Genomic DNA, 20,159 nt, shown 5'->3' on the forward strand with positions numbered 1-20,159 from the left:
GAAAACAGCCTAAGCCAAGGTCTGGTGGCCAGGGCTGTGGGACCTGGAGGGGGCAGCAAGGTGGCGATTTAGGGGGATGTGACAGATTGGAATTGACTTCACTATGAAAGGCCTGTGGACCGAGATTTAGGAGTTTTGTCTTTATCTGATGGTATTTTCAGGGAGTCAGAGATCTTTTCTATAATACAAAAGAATTTTGGATTGGGTAGGGAGGGAGTGGCAGAAAAAATGGAAGACTACAAAAGTCCAGGTGCAAACCATATATTACACAAGATCAGTAGCAGAGAGAGCAAAAGCAAAGGACGCTTTACGGGCACTCACAATGGATGGAAGCATCGGAAGGAAAGGGACACAGGCAAGGTCTGTGGACACCAGAGGACACACATGTGCAGCTAATAGGGACTATAGAGGGCAGGGCAGAGGTGCTGGAGAGGGTGATACACGGGAGGGTGGGGCTGACCCTCTGATAGTGGGAGCGGTGAGGACACAGACCCTACTCTCCAGGGAGAAGGGGCATGTCCTCCCTAGATGCTGATGGAGAGGAACGTGGGCCATGGGGACCCAGACGCACACCAAGGTGAAGGCAGAAGCAGATGTGGCAGGTAGTCCAGAATGGCCTCAAGGTTTTCAGCGGAGCGAGTGGACACAAAGTCATTTGTCTAAGGACTTGAGGGTCCTTCAGGGGTGATCTAGAGCAGCCATTGTGAGGAGTGACCAGGAAGACCTTGAGTGAGGAGAGGAAAGACCAGGGCTCAGCAGAAGCAACACAGAGAGAGGCAGGCAGGGTGCAGACGTGGCCCAGTTTGCTTCTGCTGAGGTCAGGGACGAGGAGGGGTTTGCAGAGCTGGACGTGCTTTGTGATTCTGTTTCTGAACCCTGGAGGGGAAGGAGGAGAAAGTGACTGTCCCCTTGCCAAGGCCGTGAGAGCTCAGCCATTTGCTCAGACCCCTCTCTTCAGAGCATCACCACCCCACGGTCCAGTGCTGATTTGTCATTCTTTAGGTCCAGGCCAGTCTGTCCCCATTTTGAGAGACGGCCTGGGGCTGGGGACAACTTCTAGCAGATCTGCAAGACCAAGACCTGAGGGGCCCACGTGCTCAGGAGCAGGCTGCCCACCCCTTCCCCTTGCTCTTTTGCAGGAACACAACGAGTTCAACTCCTCTATGGCCAGGAGTCAGACCAACACTGCACGGATCGATGGCCTGCGGCCAGGCATGGTGTATGTGGTCCAGGTGCGCGCCCGCACCGTGGCCGGCTACGGCAAGTTCAGCGGCAAGATGTGCTTCCAGACTCTGACGGATGGTAAGGGGTGGGCCGGCAACCTGGGCACAGAGAAGGCAGTCAGGGCAGGAAAGAAGAAACCCCCAGGAGGCTTGCAGCTACAATGCCAGCCGCTAAATAGATTCCAGTGGAATTCCCTAGGAAGGGTTTGCCCCCCAGGTGGGCGGTGTAGACTCCTGCATTCACCAGGCAGGGCATCTGTCTGAAGCCCAGCGGGTTCCTCAGTACCTAGTGGATTTGCCTTGGAAGGGTGTCTGCACCACGCATGTGCAGAGGCCCCCACGTGTGGGCCTGCGTTTGCACAGCAGAGAGACCCACACAGAACTCAAGAATATGCCTGGGTCGGTGTCTCTGCTGTTTCACCCTCACTCCCACTTCACTCCACTGTTCTGGGGGCTGGGAGCTGAGCTCTGCATGGGCCGGGGGCTCCAGGAAGAAAACACAGAGGGGAGTGACTGTCCCACACATCTCAGGATATGTGAAGCAGCTTCACATGCGACCCCCTAGTAGGTCCTGCTGAGGTATCTGGAGAGAGAACGGCCACTGCTTTCCAAAATATCCCCAAGGCCAGGCAATCTGTCACCAAAAATACTTCCACCTTTGAGCTTTATTAGTTCCCTGTTTTCACAATCTCCCCCAGTCCTCTGAGACCACCCCCTTTAATTGTCTTGAAAATCCAATTTCCCCGTAACCTCAGCCTTGTGTGTGCGTGTCTGTCTCTACATTAGCCACTTACCATAGTGTATGTATTCATTTATCTGTCTACTACCTATCCACCTATCTATCTATATTTATTTATTCATTGAGGAGCTGTTTCCTAATAGTTTCCCAGGTATCCGTCTACTCCCAGCTTCCCAAATTGAAAGCCTTTAATTTTTCCTTTATTACTTCAATTATATGGAAAACACTCTACCCTCACATAACATTTTACGTTAGGCCAGCACTCTCTGATGAGGCCCTTGAGAGGGCTTGAGGCTTTATATTGACTCATATTATATTTTTAAAGAATTTAAAAAGTCAGCAGAAAGATTTAAAAATCAGATGATTTCATATAAATATTATAATATCCATTTTCTTGTGAAAAACTGTAAGAGAACCCAATGCGGGTGGACATCCTAGTGTGAGGACTCTGCCCTGAGCTGGGGGCTTGCTGCCCCTTGCAGGGCTTACCACCTCCCTGTGATCTGTACCTGGACGCTTTGACGAGAGCTGAACTGGCTTCTGTAGGATTAGAGTGTGCAACCGATTCTGAGTTTATTTTAGGTGAATTTTGGCTCATGTTTTGAGGATGGTAAGCTAGGGTAGAGTCAGTTTATCCAAATTAATAATGCTGCAGGTAGGAAAAGAACACAGGCTGTCTTCGGTTCCTTAAGGACTCGGTTCCCCTCTTCGCACCTCACTCACCATCTAGATTTATGGGCCCTTTGGCATCAGGAGGTACACAGGATTGAAAGCCCAAAACTCAAAATGCTCTGAGCACTGGTCTCTTGGCAATTCTGCTAGACAAATCAAGAAGTAACAAATTTCTCCCAAGAAGGCTATCCCTTTTACATTTAGCAGTTAAGGTTTGTAAACCCAAGAGGGGTTGGATATAGGAGAGTTCTGCTAAGTGGCCAAATTCAAGAGTATTTTTCTTAATGACTGAGGTTCACACATCGGTAGTAATTGTGTTCACTGAGGCTTCAGGCCCCCCAGCAGCACAAAGGTGAGCCTGAAGGTTGTCAGTGATAGGGTCACTGGGGCAGGGAGGACCCGTGGGATCCCGCCCAGGGTCTGTGACCACACTTGGGACAGGCGAGCTTCACGTGGGGCAGAGATGCTGTGGTCCTGGCTGCTCTTAGCTACAGCCTGCTAACCTTTGACTTTGCCTAATGTTTTTTAAACCCATTTATACAGCAGAGTATCTACAAGTTTACCAAGCATTCCAGGTGATTCTTATGCACCTCAGTGTTTGAGAACCATCCCTCTCCATCCTGTGGGTGGAGAAGGAGACTCCTAAACCCAAGGATATTGGTTCTCGAAGTCTCTGAGTCTGTAGAAATCAATGTGAAAGGGTGAAGGTCACATGGCTTAGGAAGTTTTTAAATTTACATGAAATTTGATTTGATTTGATTTTATCTTTTGCCAAATTAATTTTCTTTAAAACTCGCACGTTACAAAAAGCTCTCAGCAGAGGGAAACTGAAGCTCTACCTTCATCTTTAAAATCAGTTTCTAGCGAGTAGGAGGCATCAAGAGCAACATCTTTGTCTTTCGAAGTCTCATCCGCCACCCCCAGAGTTGAAACATGGTTCCCAAACATCCAGGCGCATAGGAACCACTGGAGTGCTTGGTAAACACGCAGATACCCTGCTGTTCACTCAGAGGTTCTGATCCGGTAGATCTGAGGAGGGGCCCGGAAATACGTCTAACAACTGGACTCGGGTGATTCTGATGCAGATAAAATGCAGGAAGACCTGTTAAACGTGAATTTCAGGTAAACAACAAATAATGTTTTAGTCTAAGTATCTCCCATCCATTATTTGTCATACTTAGACTAAAACATTATTTGTTGTTTATCTGAAATTCACATTTAAATGGCCAGCCCATATTTTTCTTCTCTATATCTGGCAACCCTACTTGTAATAGAGCATACGTAGCTTGACCTCCCTCTGCCTCGGTCCCGAACGTTCGATAGTGGCTCCTGACACCAAGTGAGAGACTAGCCACAGTAATAATAATAGCCTCCGGGCCGAGTGGCATATATGGATTGAGAAGAAGAGAATTCGTATTTGGGGCATCTGTGAAAGGTCAGACACTGTGAAATATGTCACATGATTTGATTAAAAATTTTTATTTTAAACCAATAAGGAGTCTGAGAGTCAGAGGAACTAAATATTTTGTCTAAGATCACCAAGCTTCCCCGTGGTAAAGCCAGGGTTTGCTTGAGCTCTGTCCGCCTCTGTAACCCATGGGCACCCACTCCCCCATGTGATACAGCCTGGTTCTAACACTGGCAGAAGCCCGGACCCTATTCTTCTTGAGTGTGAGCTTGAGAGTACTGGGCTGTTTCTTGGCATTTTCTTCATCCTCCGCAGGACTGGGTGCGGTGCTGGGTGGCTGCAGACACTCTTAAATCTCTGCCCAGCAAATCTGTTGACTGGGCTACATCTCAGCAACTTTGTGTTTCAGAAGGGACGTCAGCAGTGGTTTCTACCCCCCCGCCACCCCCCATTTCACGTGCCTTAGCGTGGCTGATGGACCATTGAGAGGCCTCTGAATGAGGGCTCGTAGATTGGAGGCACCTCTACTCTGGGATCAAAGTCATCAGCTCTTAGTTCTGAGATCCTCTGTCACGGCTGTTTTGCTTTTGTTGTTGTCACTCTCATTTGTTTTTGGTTGTTTTTATTTATTTGTGACTTAGTTTGGGTCGGGCTTACAGCTCTGAAGTATGGAAACTCTATCTACCTATCCATCCATCAGTCTCTCTCTCTCTCTCTGATATCATCACTGAGTACCAGCCCTATGCAAAGGGCATACAGGAAGTTTCTAATGCTTCTTTCTCACCTAGATGATTACAAGTCTGAGCTGCGGGAGCAGCTGCCCCTGATCGCTGGCTCAGCGGCGGCCGGGGTCGTGTTTGTCGTGTCCTTGGTGGCCATCTCCATCGTCTGCAGCAGGTAGGCCCCTGCTCCCGCTCCCATCTGCTCTCCTTAGACCCAGGAAGCCCTGCTTGTGGACCCCCCCCCAGATCATGCAGACTGGACAGGGCCTGACCGTTCAGGGATACACTGTCAAACTCACGAAAATCATCACCCCATCTCTGTCCACAGGCAGCCTAGAATTCTCCAGATTATTTATTTTCTCTGTGCCTGGGATAAAATCCTCTCTGAGAGCTGGGCAAGGCTCTGAGCATTCGTCTTCAAACTTCATTTTAGCCAAGTCATTTAGCCCCTCCTACACACAGTGGTTTTCCTGGAGTGACAGTTACAAGATTGCATTTGACCCACTGGGACATCACGCCCTGTGCCACAGCCCATCCTCTGGCTAGAGAGCCAGGGCCCTCGGCACAGGGCGCAGGTGGGCAGGAGGGGAGCCGAGGAGGAAGAGAGGAGCTCTGAGTCCTGCGGGAGGACGGGCCTTGAAGGCCTTGTGAATTTTTAATACTGCTTCTGCTGCCTTGGGTGGTTAGCCCAGATTCAGCTGGCCCCTCCCAAGAAGTTCCGCAGTGCAGCCAGGGCGCTAATAGGCGTCCTCCAGAGCCTCTTCACAAAGCTCTATGGAGACCCCCAGCCCTGCCTGGCCTCTGTGAGACCTTGACTTTAAAGCAGACCCAACTGCGCACAGTGGTGATCAAGCCAGGATGCTGGCCATGACAGGGGCTCCACTTAAAGTGAGAGTTGCAGTTCCCCATCCCAAGAGATGCCTGGCTGAGCCCCCATCAGGCCAGGAGGCCTGGGCGGAGGTCCCGGGAGCAGCGTGGTGGAGGTACACACCGGCTGAGAGAGCTTCTCTCCCTTGTGTCCACAGGAAACGTGCTTACAGCAAAGAAGCTGTGTACAGCGATAAGCTCCAGCATTACAGCACAGGCCGAGGTGAGTAGAAAGCAGCCACGCACTGCCTGAGCCCCGGAGAACAACTGAGTCTACCAGACGCGTGCTTGGAGGGCACCTTATAGCCAGACTGGCGTGTCCCAATCAAAGCCCCCTCCCAGCCCCCAGCGCACAGCAGCTGGGTCCCCAGGGACCATGGCTGCCCACCCCACCTGTCCGCCCATCGTGGGTACTCATTGGATGCCTGGCAGGTAGATTATCTTCTGCATTGATAAGCCCGTAGAGGACACGGAATGCAGGGAGAAGACTGGGTTTAGCAAGTCAATGAATCCTGAAATCAGACTCAGTGGGAAAAGATGGAGGGTTCTCTGTTAACATCTTCTGCCTTATCTTATCCAGTGGCGGGGCTGGGGAATGTGTTAACCAAATTCACAGATAAGCCAGAGAACTCGAATGTAGGGAATTAAAAAGATAGCAGAGCCCAAGAGGCCAAAGTATTGGGCTATCTCCCAAGTGTTTTCTTTTAAGCAGTGCCTTTAAAAGTTTTTCTCACTCATTATCTACTCACTTTTTTTTCAAAACCTCTACATAATATTTTTATAACTAAAATTTCCCCTCACCAAGGTGCAACATAAAGTCCTGTGTCAGAATTATTCTTTGATCTGTGTAATGACAACATTGCAGGATCTGCAAAGGTCCCACTCGGTCAGTTGGGCCACTTCCTGCCTCCAGAAAGAAGAATGCTTAGATCCTTATAGCAGACATGTTTTGATTCTAAATAACTCCTTTTGAATTCCACAGACACCCTCAGAAACCTGCCCCAGCACTGTGTGCTGTGCCCTCTCTGTCCCAGACTTCCTCCGTGAGCCGCATCTCACCTCAGTCCTGCTGTGGCTGTGCGAGCCTCCTCTCCCTGTTCACTGGGCAGTGAGCATGGAAAACAGGCTCTGCCTACACACATGCCAAGCAGGCCTTCCCTGGGTGGTTCTGGGAGCAGAAATGGGCTCCAAGGCAAAAGTTCTCACCCGAGGTTACCCAAGGCAGGGGAGTAATACCAGGATGCTCACATGGCAGCTTCACCACCTAGGAGCTCGTGTTGGAGGATGGCCAAGGCCGGTGCTGGCTGGGGCTGCACAAAGGCTACTCTGTAGATATGGCTTTGTTCCCCAGGGGCTTTCAATCCAAGACCAAGAACCTGCCAAGGGTTTGTAGAGGACCAAACCCCTGGCAGCTGGGCTGCTGTTCCGCAGTCGTGGCTGGGAGGGGGTTGTGGACTGGGCACGGGCTGAGGCCCTGAGGCTCTCCCACGGTGATCCAGGCAGCCCCCGTGATCAGCAGCACAGACGGGGGCAGGAGTAGGGCTTTGGGAGAGCAGCCGCCCTTCTAAGGCTACAGGCACAGCTCCCGCAACACTCAGTCCCGTTTACCCCTCTTTCTTTCCCCCAGCAGGCCACCCGGACCTCCATTTTAACCAGACATCACTGGTTTTGCAGGGGAAACCTTAATGTGTTCTCTCTCCTTTCCTTACATCCTGACTCTGAGCCTCATGGCAAAATCTATAAATGCTTTTACTTATATTAACCGGTGCATTTCCCTTCCAGGCAGGGCCTTAGCTTTTTAAGAACAGAGACTTTGATTTATCTGTGATTCTCAAGTGAAGGTGTCCCCTCCAGGGTGCATCAGAATTACCTGGAGCACTGTCTCCACTGCCCTGCTTCCCTGCCTCTGCCTCTCCGGTTTCTGACATTGCCCCGCCTCCCTGCCCTGGGCTGACTCTTGGCCATGTTGAGAGCCACTATAAAGTCTATTTCAGATTTGGCATCCTTTGAACTCTTTGGATGAAACATTTAAAGATGGCCATGTTGGCCTGAAAGCAGAGGACACAAAATTGGGTTCAAAAGGAAGAATGACATTTTGAAGACTAGAGACACCCAAAGGTGAGAGTGGGGTGCCCTAGGAGGGAACTGCCCTTTTTAGAGGCATGCAAGTTAAGCCTTGTCATCACCCCCTAGTCAGGGTACAGAGAGTCCCTAGGCATCAAGCTGGGGTACCGCTTGCTGCCTGTGTGACTGCTTCGACCTCAGATCTGACTGTTCTGCTCTGGAGGAGTGCACCTTGCTGGGCCACCACGTGGCATCCACATGCACAGAGGTCTGGGGACTCTGTCACCTCTAAGGCCAACAGAAGGAGGCTTCCCTGCTTCCCAGGGTCCACAGAAAACCCAACACCCGGTCTGCAGTAGCAGTGGCCTTGCTGCAACCAGCAAGGACGGCTAAGGCCACAGTGTTGACAAGCTCTGCGGTCTCCGTCCCCGGGACTCGGGGACAGAGAGTTCTTCCTGGACCACAGTTCCCTCCCTCAGCTGCCTTAGAAGTCTGTCTTCTTTTTAAATCAGTTCTCCTTTTATACATGCTCTTTCCTTCTATTCATAACCGTTCTCTTTTTACCCAGTCCTTGAAACCCGGCTCCTCTTTGCACTCTGGTTCTCTCAACTCAAAGCCTCATGCATTGAATTGCATTAGTGCATTTTCTCCCACGGACATCCGTCACTCTGACTAAAGCTATTACTATTGGAGAATCACAGTTGAAGGACTGTGGAGCTGGGGGAAGACTCAGCACACATATAGCAGGAGAGGAAACTCAAGGCTCTGATGGAGAATGGGCCTGGCCTGAGATGGGGGAGGGCAGGAGTCATTAGTTGTGGAAAGCCTTCTCAGTGTCATGCACTGGGAACTTTATTCTGGAGGCTTATTTCAATTCCTCCAACCCCGACAACCAGTCTAGGCGGAAGGCATTAATCTAGGGAGGTTACATGGCTTTGCCAGGTCTCACAGCTCATGGGTGGCAGAGGTGGACCGCACACCCTCTAAACCTGGCTGCAGAGCCTGTGATCTTTCCATATTGCAGAGGCTCAAGGTGGCTGGAGGTCAGAAGCAAGTCAAAATGAGGTGAGGACTAATCCCAGGAGTCCTGGTTGGTGGTTTGTTGGTCCCCCCTCTGGGTCCCACTGCAGGAGGCAGAAAGGTGGATGGGCCTGATATGAACATGTACACGGAACCATTCCTGGGCCACCCATATGCATGTACCTCACTGTGGGACGTGGATGGTAACCTGGACCTTTAAGCGCTTCCTGCCCTGGGAGAGACAGAAAACCTGCAGCAGTTCCCTAGCCTCACTCATCAGTGCCCGAGGGGGACCCTGCCTCTCTTCCCCACAGGCAGAGCATAGGGCCCCATACAGAGGCTGGTGGCCCCTGCCCTCCCAGACCCACCTTTCAAGCTGATGCAAAGGCTGAAAAAGACATAACAGAAATGTTGGCAAACATAATACCTTCTCTAGTCCATGGAGCTGCAGCAAGATCTGGTCAATTCGAGAATGCCAAGTGCTTTCTTGGTCACTGGCGTATGTTTTCTGAGCCTGGGGCACAGAGAACAGACTTGTAAAGGGGGATTTGATTGGGGTGAAAGAGACTAGAGGGAAGGCAGGTAGGGAAGAGAAAGTGCGTGGATGTGGTGCGGGATGCTGGGCTGAAGAGCCTGGGAGCCTGTGGTTCACGTTCAGGGGTGGTTGGGAGTGTGGGTTTCGCATGTCCGGGAAGAGGCAGACAGATGGTGTGTTCTCATGGTTTCCGTGGGCCAGTCCTCAGAAGGTGCTGGCTGACTAAAAATTGCCTGGATGGGATGATCCAGGTGGACTCGGGTAGGCTGGGGAATCTATCTTTAGAAAAGTTCCAGTTGATGCTACACTTGGGAAATGCTACCAGGTACTTATGGGGTCGGATAACTACCCACTTGATGGTGGTTGACACCGCACTAATTTCTGTGATGGATGGAGTGTGCAGGGGTGGGGAGAGAAGAAGGTAAGGGCTTGGTAAGGGGTCAGGGGCTTTCAGAAAGCAACCCTAACAGGATCATCTCCGTGTTACAGGCATCTGCAGATATAATCACAGAGCTACTTTTGTTAAGCTTTGATGAAAGTGAAAACAAATGAGATATGTGTCTAAAGACCGTAAGACTGGCAAACACTAATTTTCACACAGGACGAGAGGACAGAACACAGGGACCACAGAACAGGAGGGTGAGCCTGATCCCCGCCAAATTCTCAAGAGACTGGGAAGCAGACGGGTTCTGGGTGTTTAAAACTAAATTCAATGGTCATTGGGAATGAACACAGAATTATTTAGAAAAGTTATGGGGACCTCATCTCATTTACTAGGGTTATGCATTTAGTAAATTCAAGAGGAATTGCATCTGTAGTGGATTTTTATTTTGGCAAAAATATTTGATGATCTCCTAAGGGAAAGCATTGTAAAGTCGGTACAGAGCTGGTCTTCGTATGAAAAGAAAGTGGGTTCGGGAGTCTGTCAGCCAGGAGAGAAGTCACCAGTTTTATTCTAGTTCTCGTCCAATTCAATCTCTTGTTTGTTTGATTGTTTTCTAAATTCATGAGTCAGATGCAAGCCTAGGGATGCTTATCAAGTTTGCAGGTAACAGTTGTGTGGCATAAGTAACACCACAGAAGACAGAATCAAAATTTGGAACCATACAACAGCTCTGAATGCTAATTTGAAATCTGCGAGACAAAATGTTAGAGGGATAAATCTAGAAGCCAGTGTTGGTTAAAACAAAAATAAAGCAGTACTAAAAGGAGGAGACCTGACTTGCTATCTTTTTGTATGAAAAAGTTTCAGTATTCAGTTCATCACATGCTTAGTAGGAGTGATCAAAAGCTAATAAAAAAGGCTAAGCACTGTTACTAATGCAGAATAATACTACTAAAAGCCTCCAACTTAAGCTCTTAATGGTGTTAAGCACAGTAACTTTATTTTTTTACTGAACTTTCATTTAATTGAGCTCATTCATGCAGCCAGCCCCCAGATCAAGAACGTAACCTTACCTGTGCCCTAGAGGTCCCCTCATGCCGTCTTCCTGTCACTCCTCTCCTCAGAAGGGTGCCCACTCTTGTGATTTCTTTTTTTATTTTTATAAATTTATTTATTTATTGGCTGTGTTGGGTCTTCATTGTTACACACAGGCTTTCTCTAGTTGCTGCGAGTGGGGGCTACTCTTCATTCTGGTGCATGGGCTCCTCATTGTAGTGGCTTCTCTTGTTGTGGAGAATGGGCTCTAGGCGAGTGGGCTTCAATAGCTGCAGTGCATGGGCTCAATAGTTGCGGCTCACGGGCTCTAGAGCACAGGCTCAATAGTTGTGGCACACGGGCTTAGTTGCTCCATGGCATGTGGGATCTTCCCAGAGCAGGGCTCCAACCCATGTCCAGTGCATTGGCAGGTGGATTCTTAACCACTGCGCCACCTAGGAAGTCCAGTGATTTCTAATAGTTTGGTTCGTTTTATGTATTTTGTCCCTTTACATAATGAAATCCTTAGCATATACTCTTTTGTGTCTAGATTCTATCATTCATCTTTTGTGAGAATCACCTATATTTTTTACTGTTGAAGGACATTTGGGTAGTTTTCAGTTTGAGGCTATTGCAAACAGTGCTGCTCTGAACATCCTAGTATATAACTTTTGGGTATCCGTATACATTTCTGTGGGGTGTATTTATTAAGCATACAATAATTGGATCACAGAATGTGTGAAGCACAGTAACTTTAAATTAGCTAATTTAGTCCTCATAACCATCCCCTGAGGTGGATTTTTGTGTGTGAAGAAACAGAGCCTCAGAGAAGTCAAGTAGCCTGTGCAGAGTTTTAGAATTAGTGATTTGCAAAAACGTTTTAAATTCAGGTCTGTCTGACTCTGTGGTGACACTTAAAGTTGGGATCAGAGGAGGTGATACACAGGCATTCTGTCCTCTGTGCTGTGAGAACACACCTACAGGGATGTTCTTGGTTCCGGGGACCCCATGTCAAGAAGGACTTTGTCAGCAAAGCAGCCTGCCCGTGGAGGGTGCCAAGTCCTGACCTGTCACCTCAGAGACACCAAAACAATTTGGTGCTGGAGAAATGCAGGCGGGGACCTGGGGTCATCATCAAGCATGATACCACCACGGCCAAGGACAGGTGACACTGTTCTTGTGCTTCGTTGTGTGAAATGGAACCGTCGGTGAGAGAACCCAGGAGGCAGACTTTGATTCAATGTAAGAACAGCCCCCCAGGCTGAAACTGTCCACACAGAGATGGGCTGCTTTATGGGGAAGGAGGTAAGCTCTCTGGTCTTGCAGACAGATGTCAGTAAAGGATGTCGTAGAGGGTGTTGCAGAGAGGATTCCTGCTTTAGGTAGGACACTGGACTTGATTCAACCCAGAAACGCATCTGCTTCCAAGATTCTACACCCAGCTTTCTTGACTCTGGGTGGGAGGGACATTTCTGAACTGTAGAGAACACAGCATCCAGCCCATTGGAAATCACCTTGAACACCAGGGTGAAGGTCAGGTGTACCTGGAGGAGGGAGACAGACCATGAACATTTTGGCTGCCTCTTCTGAGGGAACATGAGCATTAGTACCTGAACATGAATAAATGAGGGCCTGTGGGAAGAGGAGGAAAGGCCCCCAGGTGCAAAAGGTGGCTGAGTGTTCAGTGGGTGCTTATTAAATGTCAAATAAATTTAATGAGCTAGCTTCACCCGTGTGGCTGCTGCTGGCTCTAAGCCAGAGCCTCTAGAAACCAGGTTAACTCTTTGAGTCCCCAGCTCCTGGGCTGCTGCCCTCAGGTTCCTGGCAGGACTTCAATGGCCCAGAGGCAGTAGGCCTTGCCTGGAAGGACCTGCCTGTCCTGGTCATTGATACCCAAGAAGCAGGGAGATGTTAAATTCTTCTTCCTGAAATACCTTCCCCAATAGCAAGTAGCCTGTGGTCTACTTTCCTTCTCTTGGAGACACATATTAGGCAATAACTGTGGTTTTAAAAACAAGTCTTGAAATATGGTGAAGTCCTCAAACAGAAGGTGGAGGGAAAAGCCTCCTCTGATTCAGTGCTTTTCCACCAGCCTTGTGCCCACCCTGGGGCTCCCTCTGTTGGATTCTTCCTCTAGCCTTGGCTGGCACCCATGACCTCCATTCTTTCATGGAAAAAGACAACCACCCACGGTCCTGGTCTTGACCCCAAGAAGCAGGTGGAGCAAAGTGTTTCTAGTGTCCATCAACCTCTACTGGTAGATTTGCTCTAAGAAACTGCCCGTTCTCAGCCCTTCACATCAACAGCTTCAGCCATCACTCGTGTGTCTCCCACGTCCACCACTCCACATCCTGTCTTTCAGCTCTGCTTCCATTCTGAGTTTTCAGAGTGACTTCTAGGCACTTGCATATTTCATCCATGCATGCAAAGCCTAAGACATGTGCACAAACTCCCCTAACAATAGGGCTTCCTTCCCAGAGTCCATCACCTGGTTAATAGGACCACTTTATTCTGGAAGTCTTGGCATTGATTCGGATTCTTCTGGTCCTTCCTTCGTTCCTCATCTTTAATTGCTCACCAAGTGCTGTCAATTCTTCCTTTGAAATTTCTCTTGCCTCTCCTGCTGTTGTCATTGCAACGCTCTGCTTAAAAACTGCTATCTTGTACCTTAATTACTGCAATAACCTCAGAGCTGTTTTCTCAGCCTCCAGCCCCTTCCCTGCAATGATGCATGGGAGTGCTGTGGGCTGCCAGCAAAATGAACTCCCTGATGCCTTGCTCTCAGTACATCCCTTCCCTGCTGCTGGCACAGTTGTGAGCTCCGTATGTCCAATGGCAGCAACCTGCATGAGTTTGATGGTAGTCAAGGCCCTCCCACTAGTGCATCAGCACTGTTCTGCCTCAGACCCCACTTCCTTCCACACTGAAGCTGGCCACACTCCCCTTCTTGTGCAATGGCAAGTCTCTCTCTGAGCTGTGCCTTGTGACACCCCAAGCTTCTCCCACTTTAGTGAAGGGCCACATGACCTGTCCTTCTAGGACTCTGACCTTGAAGACTAACATCCACAGTCCTCCGCCTTCTCTGGTTTCTGCAGCACTTACGGCTTGTTTCCACGTGTGGGATCCTGAGTCCAGACTCTCCGGCACTGCTCCCTGGTTAGGTCACGTCTCAGTGACCTGAGAATTCCATGAGCTTTGTTTTCCCTGCAGCTCCGACAGTCCCTGGCACAGGGCAAGTTGGGTGTCTGTCAGCATTGAGAAAAAGAGGGGCGACCAACATCCTCAGGCAGAGGACTGGGTGAGGTCCCTCCCAGGGACCAGAGTTTGTGTGCGGATCCCTAAACAGCTTCCTCTCATGCTTAGATATCTGGACCAAATTTAGGCAAGTCACATATATGACAAATTCTGCCTTGGATCCAGAATGGGGAATGAGGAGGCAGACGTCCCCCTTTCCCACAGCTCCATCAAAACTGCCAGGACACAAGATATCAATGCCTAAAAATGACCTAGTTAGTGCGCTAGCTTTCCAGACCCTGCTGTGAGATTCTAAGAATCCCTCACCAGCAGGAAGGTGCTGGGCTCTTCCTGACATCCCTGAAGCCTCCCTCATGGGACCCACGGGATGTCCATGGTACTGCCTTTGTACTTTCTGAGTGCACAGGAGGGCTGAATGGCAGTATTCCATCTTCTTCTTCCACTTTTAATACCTAAATGTCACCTGCTGTTTAGAACTGGCCCTTTCGCAGCCCGTGCTATCCTACCCTGAGACCCTGGCACTTGTAAATACATTGAGCTGTCTTCTTAGATACACCCCACAATCTGCCAGCATCGCCCAAGTTTGTCCCAGCCTCTTCCTTTTGGAGAGTACCTTGGTCCTCTGATACAAGATCTCCAACAATAGCCAGGAGATTCCTGTGCTTCAAGGACTGCTCCCTGCCATGCAGGAAGGCTCTGGATAGTGGCTAAGTCATTTCTCCCCAAACGTAGTATCTGTAAAGCCTTGGTTCATGTTTGAGATTTTGCACATCTCCTGGGACTGTGGTCTTTTAAAGCTTTAGCAGTCCAGGCTGTGACCCTAGCCCTAGCATAAACAGGTTTTGAGATCAAAGGACAAACATATCTGCAAGTCAGAGCTTCGATAGAAACTAGTAAACAAGAAGATCATAAAATTGAAGATTTTCTCTCTCTCTTGGTGCCATCAATTGCTTTAGATCTGTACATACCATTTTTGTGCCAAAGGTATGTAACCTATGTTAAAGATAATGAAAATAATCACAAACTAAAAAATATTATAAATATATAATATTAACACTAATAATGTGAAGCATTAGCCAGAGCAGTATAAAATGTCTTACATTATAGAGCTATATTACATCTGATATTATTATAATTGCCGTTAATAATATTTCCCCAACACTCACAATCTGAGAACGTTTTCTGAGCCCTGTCTCCAAACGTTTGGCGGTGCCCGACTCTGCAGCTGTCTTGAATTTCTCGTTCACTGTCTGGTGATTCATTGCACTAAATACCATTTCCCTGATAATTAAAAACTGCTCACTGGCAAGTGGGAGCAGGAACAGGCTGATGCAGGATTTATGCAGAAACACAAAATGAACCAAAAGACAAATGACCTGCTCTGCCTAGCCGAGGGCATTTTTTTCCCTCATCATCTTCTGGGACTAGAAAAAGGCTAGCTGTGATGTGGGAAAGAGGCCTGGAGCCATGTGTCATCCCCAGATGAGATGGATGCAGGGGGAGGTGTTCGTGCACGTGTTTGGCCAAATCACTCTTCAGACTTAGCACTTAGGGACCCAGCCCCCAGCCACAGGAGTCAGGCCGGGGCCATTCCTAGGCCGGCCCTATCGGACCCTCATCAGAGGGAAAGCACTGAATTTGAACCATTTGTTAAACATCTAACAATGGTATCCTCAATTTCAGGGAAAACAAGAACCAGTTCCTCCATAGATGCAGGGCATTCTAAAGTGACATGGCCTCAGCACACCTGGGCCCTTGTAAAAGGCTTCAGTGATGACCAAAGCCCCTGGCCCAGAACAGCAGTCGAGACATTGTGCATGTGCACACACACACAATCATACACTTTGTGCACACACACTCATACACTTTGTGCACTCACACGTGCACATGTACACACACTCACATGTGTGCACACACACACTCACACACTCACACACTACTTGGTTCCACAAGCCAGTGAGGCAGCACACCAGCCTGTGAATAAACTGCATGGTGACTAGAATGTGACCTTTCTCCCATGAAGATGCTCTTGCTCAGACGCCATTGGCCTAAATGAATCCTGGCACCATCAAGAGATGAGCCTCTCCCTTCTGGGAATAGCTCCTTCCCAGAACTGATTGGGGCCCATATCTGTGGAGCTCATTAACTCAGAATCCTCTCTCATTCATCCTTACATATGTCTTAACTTGCAAACCATTCATTAAAGCACCTTCTAGATTGTTTAATTAGTTTCCATGGAAGAGTTCCTGTAGGACAGCTTAGCATACATCGTTTAAAAGCCCTTGATCCAAAATAACAAGGTGGTATTTTTAATGTAACTAATATAACCTTAAGCAGCTTACCTCCCCCCACTGCCCAGCCCCTCCCCCCGGCCCCCCTCCCAGCTTCCTCTCCCTCCCTCCCCAAACACTTCCTAGAACAATTTGCTGATGATAATCATGAGCATTTCAGCTTGTCAGCCCTCCCTGCACATCAGGCACCGTGTTAGGTATGTCACTTGCAATATGGTCTTTAATATCACAGCCGCCCTGGGAGGAAGGTGTTCTCTCCCCCGTCGGCCCAGGAAAAAAATGTTATGAGATGTATGTAGTCTTGCTGCAAAATGCCCAGCTAGTGAGAGGCTTTGGGGTTCTGACCTCACCTCTGGATCCCAACCTCTGGGCTCTCAACCTCCTCTCCTCTCAGCCCAGGACTGGGGGGAAAGTCACAGGTTGTTGACACTGGCCTGCTGTCCTTGTGGCCTTCTGAGTGAGTCTTTTATGGTGGCCTCATCTCCTGCACTCACCCCTCCAGCGCACAAAGGCCAACTTCTGCCTGAAGCATCTATTTCCACCTAAACGCCTCTCTGGCCCTGGATCCTCCCTGCCCACCTGCTCAGCAGGCCAGGCAGCCCCCCAACCAATGACTGATGGGAGTCATGTGGTGCTACCCCAGCTCCCTCCACCCTGGGCGGGGGGCGACTCTGAAGCATGTGGTCTCAGGGATTCCTAGGGGGTGGGGGATTAAGCCTGTGTCAATTACCCACAGCCCCATGGCGGTAACTGAGTGCACACATTTCATAGGCTGCCTTCCTTTCCTACCTTACTGCCCCACTCACCTGCAGGTGCTTCTTGGGATCACCTCCCAGATAAGCCACTTGCTTTCAAAACCTTGTCTCAAGTTGTTGCTTCTGGAGAAACCCAAAGTGAGACTACCTGGAGATGCTGGTCTGGGTTAGACTTTCCATGTGGTTTCAATCCTTCTTGATCTTCACTTGCTCTGCAGACCAAAGGAGAAAGGGATGAACCTCCAGGTCTTTTTCCCGCTTTGTTCACTGTTATTAAACTCTCCTCTCTCTCTCCCTCGCACCCTCCAGGGCTTAGAACATTCTGTTACAAAGAAGAGGATTTGCTTTGTCCAAAGTTCAATCAGCAGATCGCAAAGTCAATGTTGTCATCCCCAAGTTTTCCAAGAGTATTCTAGAATGAGATAGACCACCCTAAAGCAAGTCACCTAGCACACGTGGAGTGCTTTCATTTCATGACTGGGAATAACCCAGCTTTCAAAAGAGGCAATTCCTCTGGGATGGGCACCTGGCTCCCATTGGCTTTCAAAACATATTCCCCCTTGGTAGTTCTTTGCTGCATCTTCTTTCTCCTTCTGGATTGTATTCTGGCCTGAGTTGGTGACCAAGGCAACATTAATCTAGGGAGAGCTGTAGAGTCACCAGAAGTTTTTTGGATAAAAAAATGTCAAAACTAGACCATGCCCTCAGAGCTGGGAGTCATTGGCAAGAAGCTGCAGTGGAGAGTGTGTGCGGAGAGGGCAGGGCTCAGGGAACCTGAGATCCAGCCTCAACCGCGGGCACAGCACTTAGACTTTTGCACACCTGCCTGCCTGCCTGACCTGCCTCTTCCACGAACCAGACAGCAGCGATGGGCAGGGAAAACAGCTGCTCTCCATAGAGATGCGATGCCAGACTGTGCTATTTACCTTTCGAAGCCTACCTCCCACCAAACCACCTCCAAAACATCATCTCCATACTCACCTACTGACACATCCAACATGGTGAAAAATGATGTTGTGATGAATCCATTTGTTTCTTGGGTTTCATTTCCTTTTTGTGTCCCCTCTCCTCTACTTTTTGGATGTATTTTTTCTGCAGTGACAATTCTCTATTTTGTCCCCTTGCACACCTATTTATCTTGCCACTGTAAACATCAGTGAGAAAGTCCATTTTCCTTTATGTATTTCTCATTCACCATTTTATTCACTTTTCATACTTCACTGTCTCTGAAGGCATGGGGGTTCAATTACCATTTTTCTTTCATTCCACCTCATTTTTTTCTATGCAGACTTTGCTCTTTTCTCTCTTAGTGTTTTCTATTCTTTTCTCTTCATGTTTTCTCTTCTGGTATACTGGCTTGGCACTCCTATCTTGAGGTTTTTCTAATAGCAATTTCTTTTTTTTCCCCTTCCATCCTCATCCCTCTTCCAGCCCTGGACACAGCCGTCAGTTATAACCTTAACGGCGGCCTCCACTCAGGAAAGTTGTCAAGTTGATAAATATTGATATCTACCCTACCATTTTACCACCACTTTTCTGCTAATGCATTTGGTTGGCATCAATCAGCTTCTTTGCCTTCTGTGAGTGCCCAGTGTGGGAACTGGTCCCGATCTGTCACTTATAAGTAATCTGCTCCACATTTCATCAAGAGCTCAAAAACAGAAGAAAATATGGAGGAGAAGTAGAGGACAGAGAACCAGGCTAGCGTGGCCCAGAGGGAAGGGCGATGGGGAGGCCCAGCAAGGAGAAGAGAGGCGGCCTGATGTTTAGGAGAGACACCACCCCACCCCACCCTCCCTGCCCAGCCATACCCTGACTGCTGGGGACATCAGCCAGTTCTTAGTGACAGCCGTGTCCTCTTTGGGATGTTAACCCTGCTTATCTCCTCCAAAAAGGCTCCCCAGGGATGAAGATCTACATTGACCCCTTCACTTATGAGGACCCCAACGAAGCTGTCCGGGAGTTTGCCAAGGAGATTGATGTCTCTTTTGTGAAAATCGAAGAGGTCATCGGAGCAGGTACGGCTCTCCCCTCTCCTCCTTTCTGTTCTCTTGGTGTCCAAACATCCTCTTCCCACCGCTCTGGGTGTCCTCTACCATCTTTCTTCCCAGAAGATGCGTCTAAGCCATCTACAATATGTATCCAAGGCTCTTTTGGGGACCCTGTTCACAGTGCCCAAGCTTATTTGCTGTTGCAGAGAAGTCAACTCTAGTTTTGAAAGATTCAGAAATAGCTTTGGAAATGGACCACCAAATGCAGTTAGAGAGAAGTAAGGTAATCTATTGAGAAATATGCCTTTTTAGAAGCTGGGTCTAGTATCCCATTCACTGATATTTCCATGGCTTTGGGCAAAGATTTCTTCCCACACTTTCAGTTCTCCTTTTCTGATGTACATGGATTTGGAGACAGACCATGATGAACTGAAGAGGGACCACTGTTTCCAGAAAAAAGCCCACTGGTATCCATATTTTCTACAAACAACTCTGTGATATGGATGGTAATACAAGACAAATTTCACTCCCAAGAAACATGTGCTCTCATCCATCTTCCTGCATTGCAATAGAAACCCAGCCCAGCAAAGAACTGACTGCCTGAGATGCTCTCAGGAAATTCTACCTAAAGACTGATCTAGAATTTTCATCATCCTTTAGTGGAGCAGTAGTTGAGTCAGTTGGGCAATGGATCCAGTCTTATTAATGTAAATGAGTAAACTATCCCAAAATATCATTCCTTTGGAAGTAATCTCTTTACTGCCCCCTCTGCTATCTTGTCTGAATCTTCTTAAAAGATGTATTTGCTCTGTGTCCCCTTTCCTACTTTTGTTTCCTTCTGCAACCTTCGTTGTCTTCTCTTCTTCTTTCAATTGTATTAGCCATTGTTCAAGCTCTCTTCACTCATGTGCTGTATTCTTTGTAGTTCCTATGTCTGAAAGTGCTTTTTTTCATGTCAATATTTGGAGAGCCATGGGGTTGCCTCTTCCAATAATATTTTAAACTCCATAAAATATGTTTAGTCAAAATCTTCCAGACAGCCACTCCATATATTATCTTTAGGGGGAAAGTCACCCCCCCTTCATTCACTGCACTGAGGGGTCAAAAAGCCATCTGTGAAATTGGAAGTCACATTTGAAACCTTGCCCCATTAAGCCACCATTCTCATGCTCTGATTTCCCTCTTAAAGAGCTCCAA

The 20,159-nt window shown here is 48.5% G+C and overlaps 1 protein-coding gene across 1 annotated transcript in view; it reads left to right on the forward strand.

The window, feature by feature from the left end:
* The window catches only part of EPHB1 (EPH receptor B1), a 429,883-nt gene that overhangs the window by 341,200 nt on the left and 68,524 nt on the right, over positions 1 to 20,159 (forward strand). Inside the window, exons 7-10 of the mRNA XM_057738466.1 lie at positions 1,140 to 1,302; positions 4,831 to 4,939; positions 5,790 to 5,854; positions 18,867 to 18,989. Of these exons, the coding sequence (XP_057594449.1) occupies positions 1,140 to 1,302; positions 4,831 to 4,939; positions 5,790 to 5,854; positions 18,867 to 18,989 (460 nt within the window). The remainder of the gene's footprint in view (positions 1 to 1,139; positions 1,303 to 4,830; positions 4,940 to 5,789; positions 5,855 to 18,866; positions 18,990 to 20,159) is intronic.

This window comes from Hippopotamus amphibius, chromosome 6, assembly GCF_030028045.1.
Source record: "Hippopotamus amphibius kiboko isolate mHipAmp2 chromosome 6, mHipAmp2.hap2, whole genome shotgun sequence".
In the NCBI taxonomy this organism is placed as follows: domain Eukaryota; kingdom Metazoa; phylum Chordata; class Mammalia; order Artiodactyla; family Hippopotamidae; genus Hippopotamus; species Hippopotamus amphibius.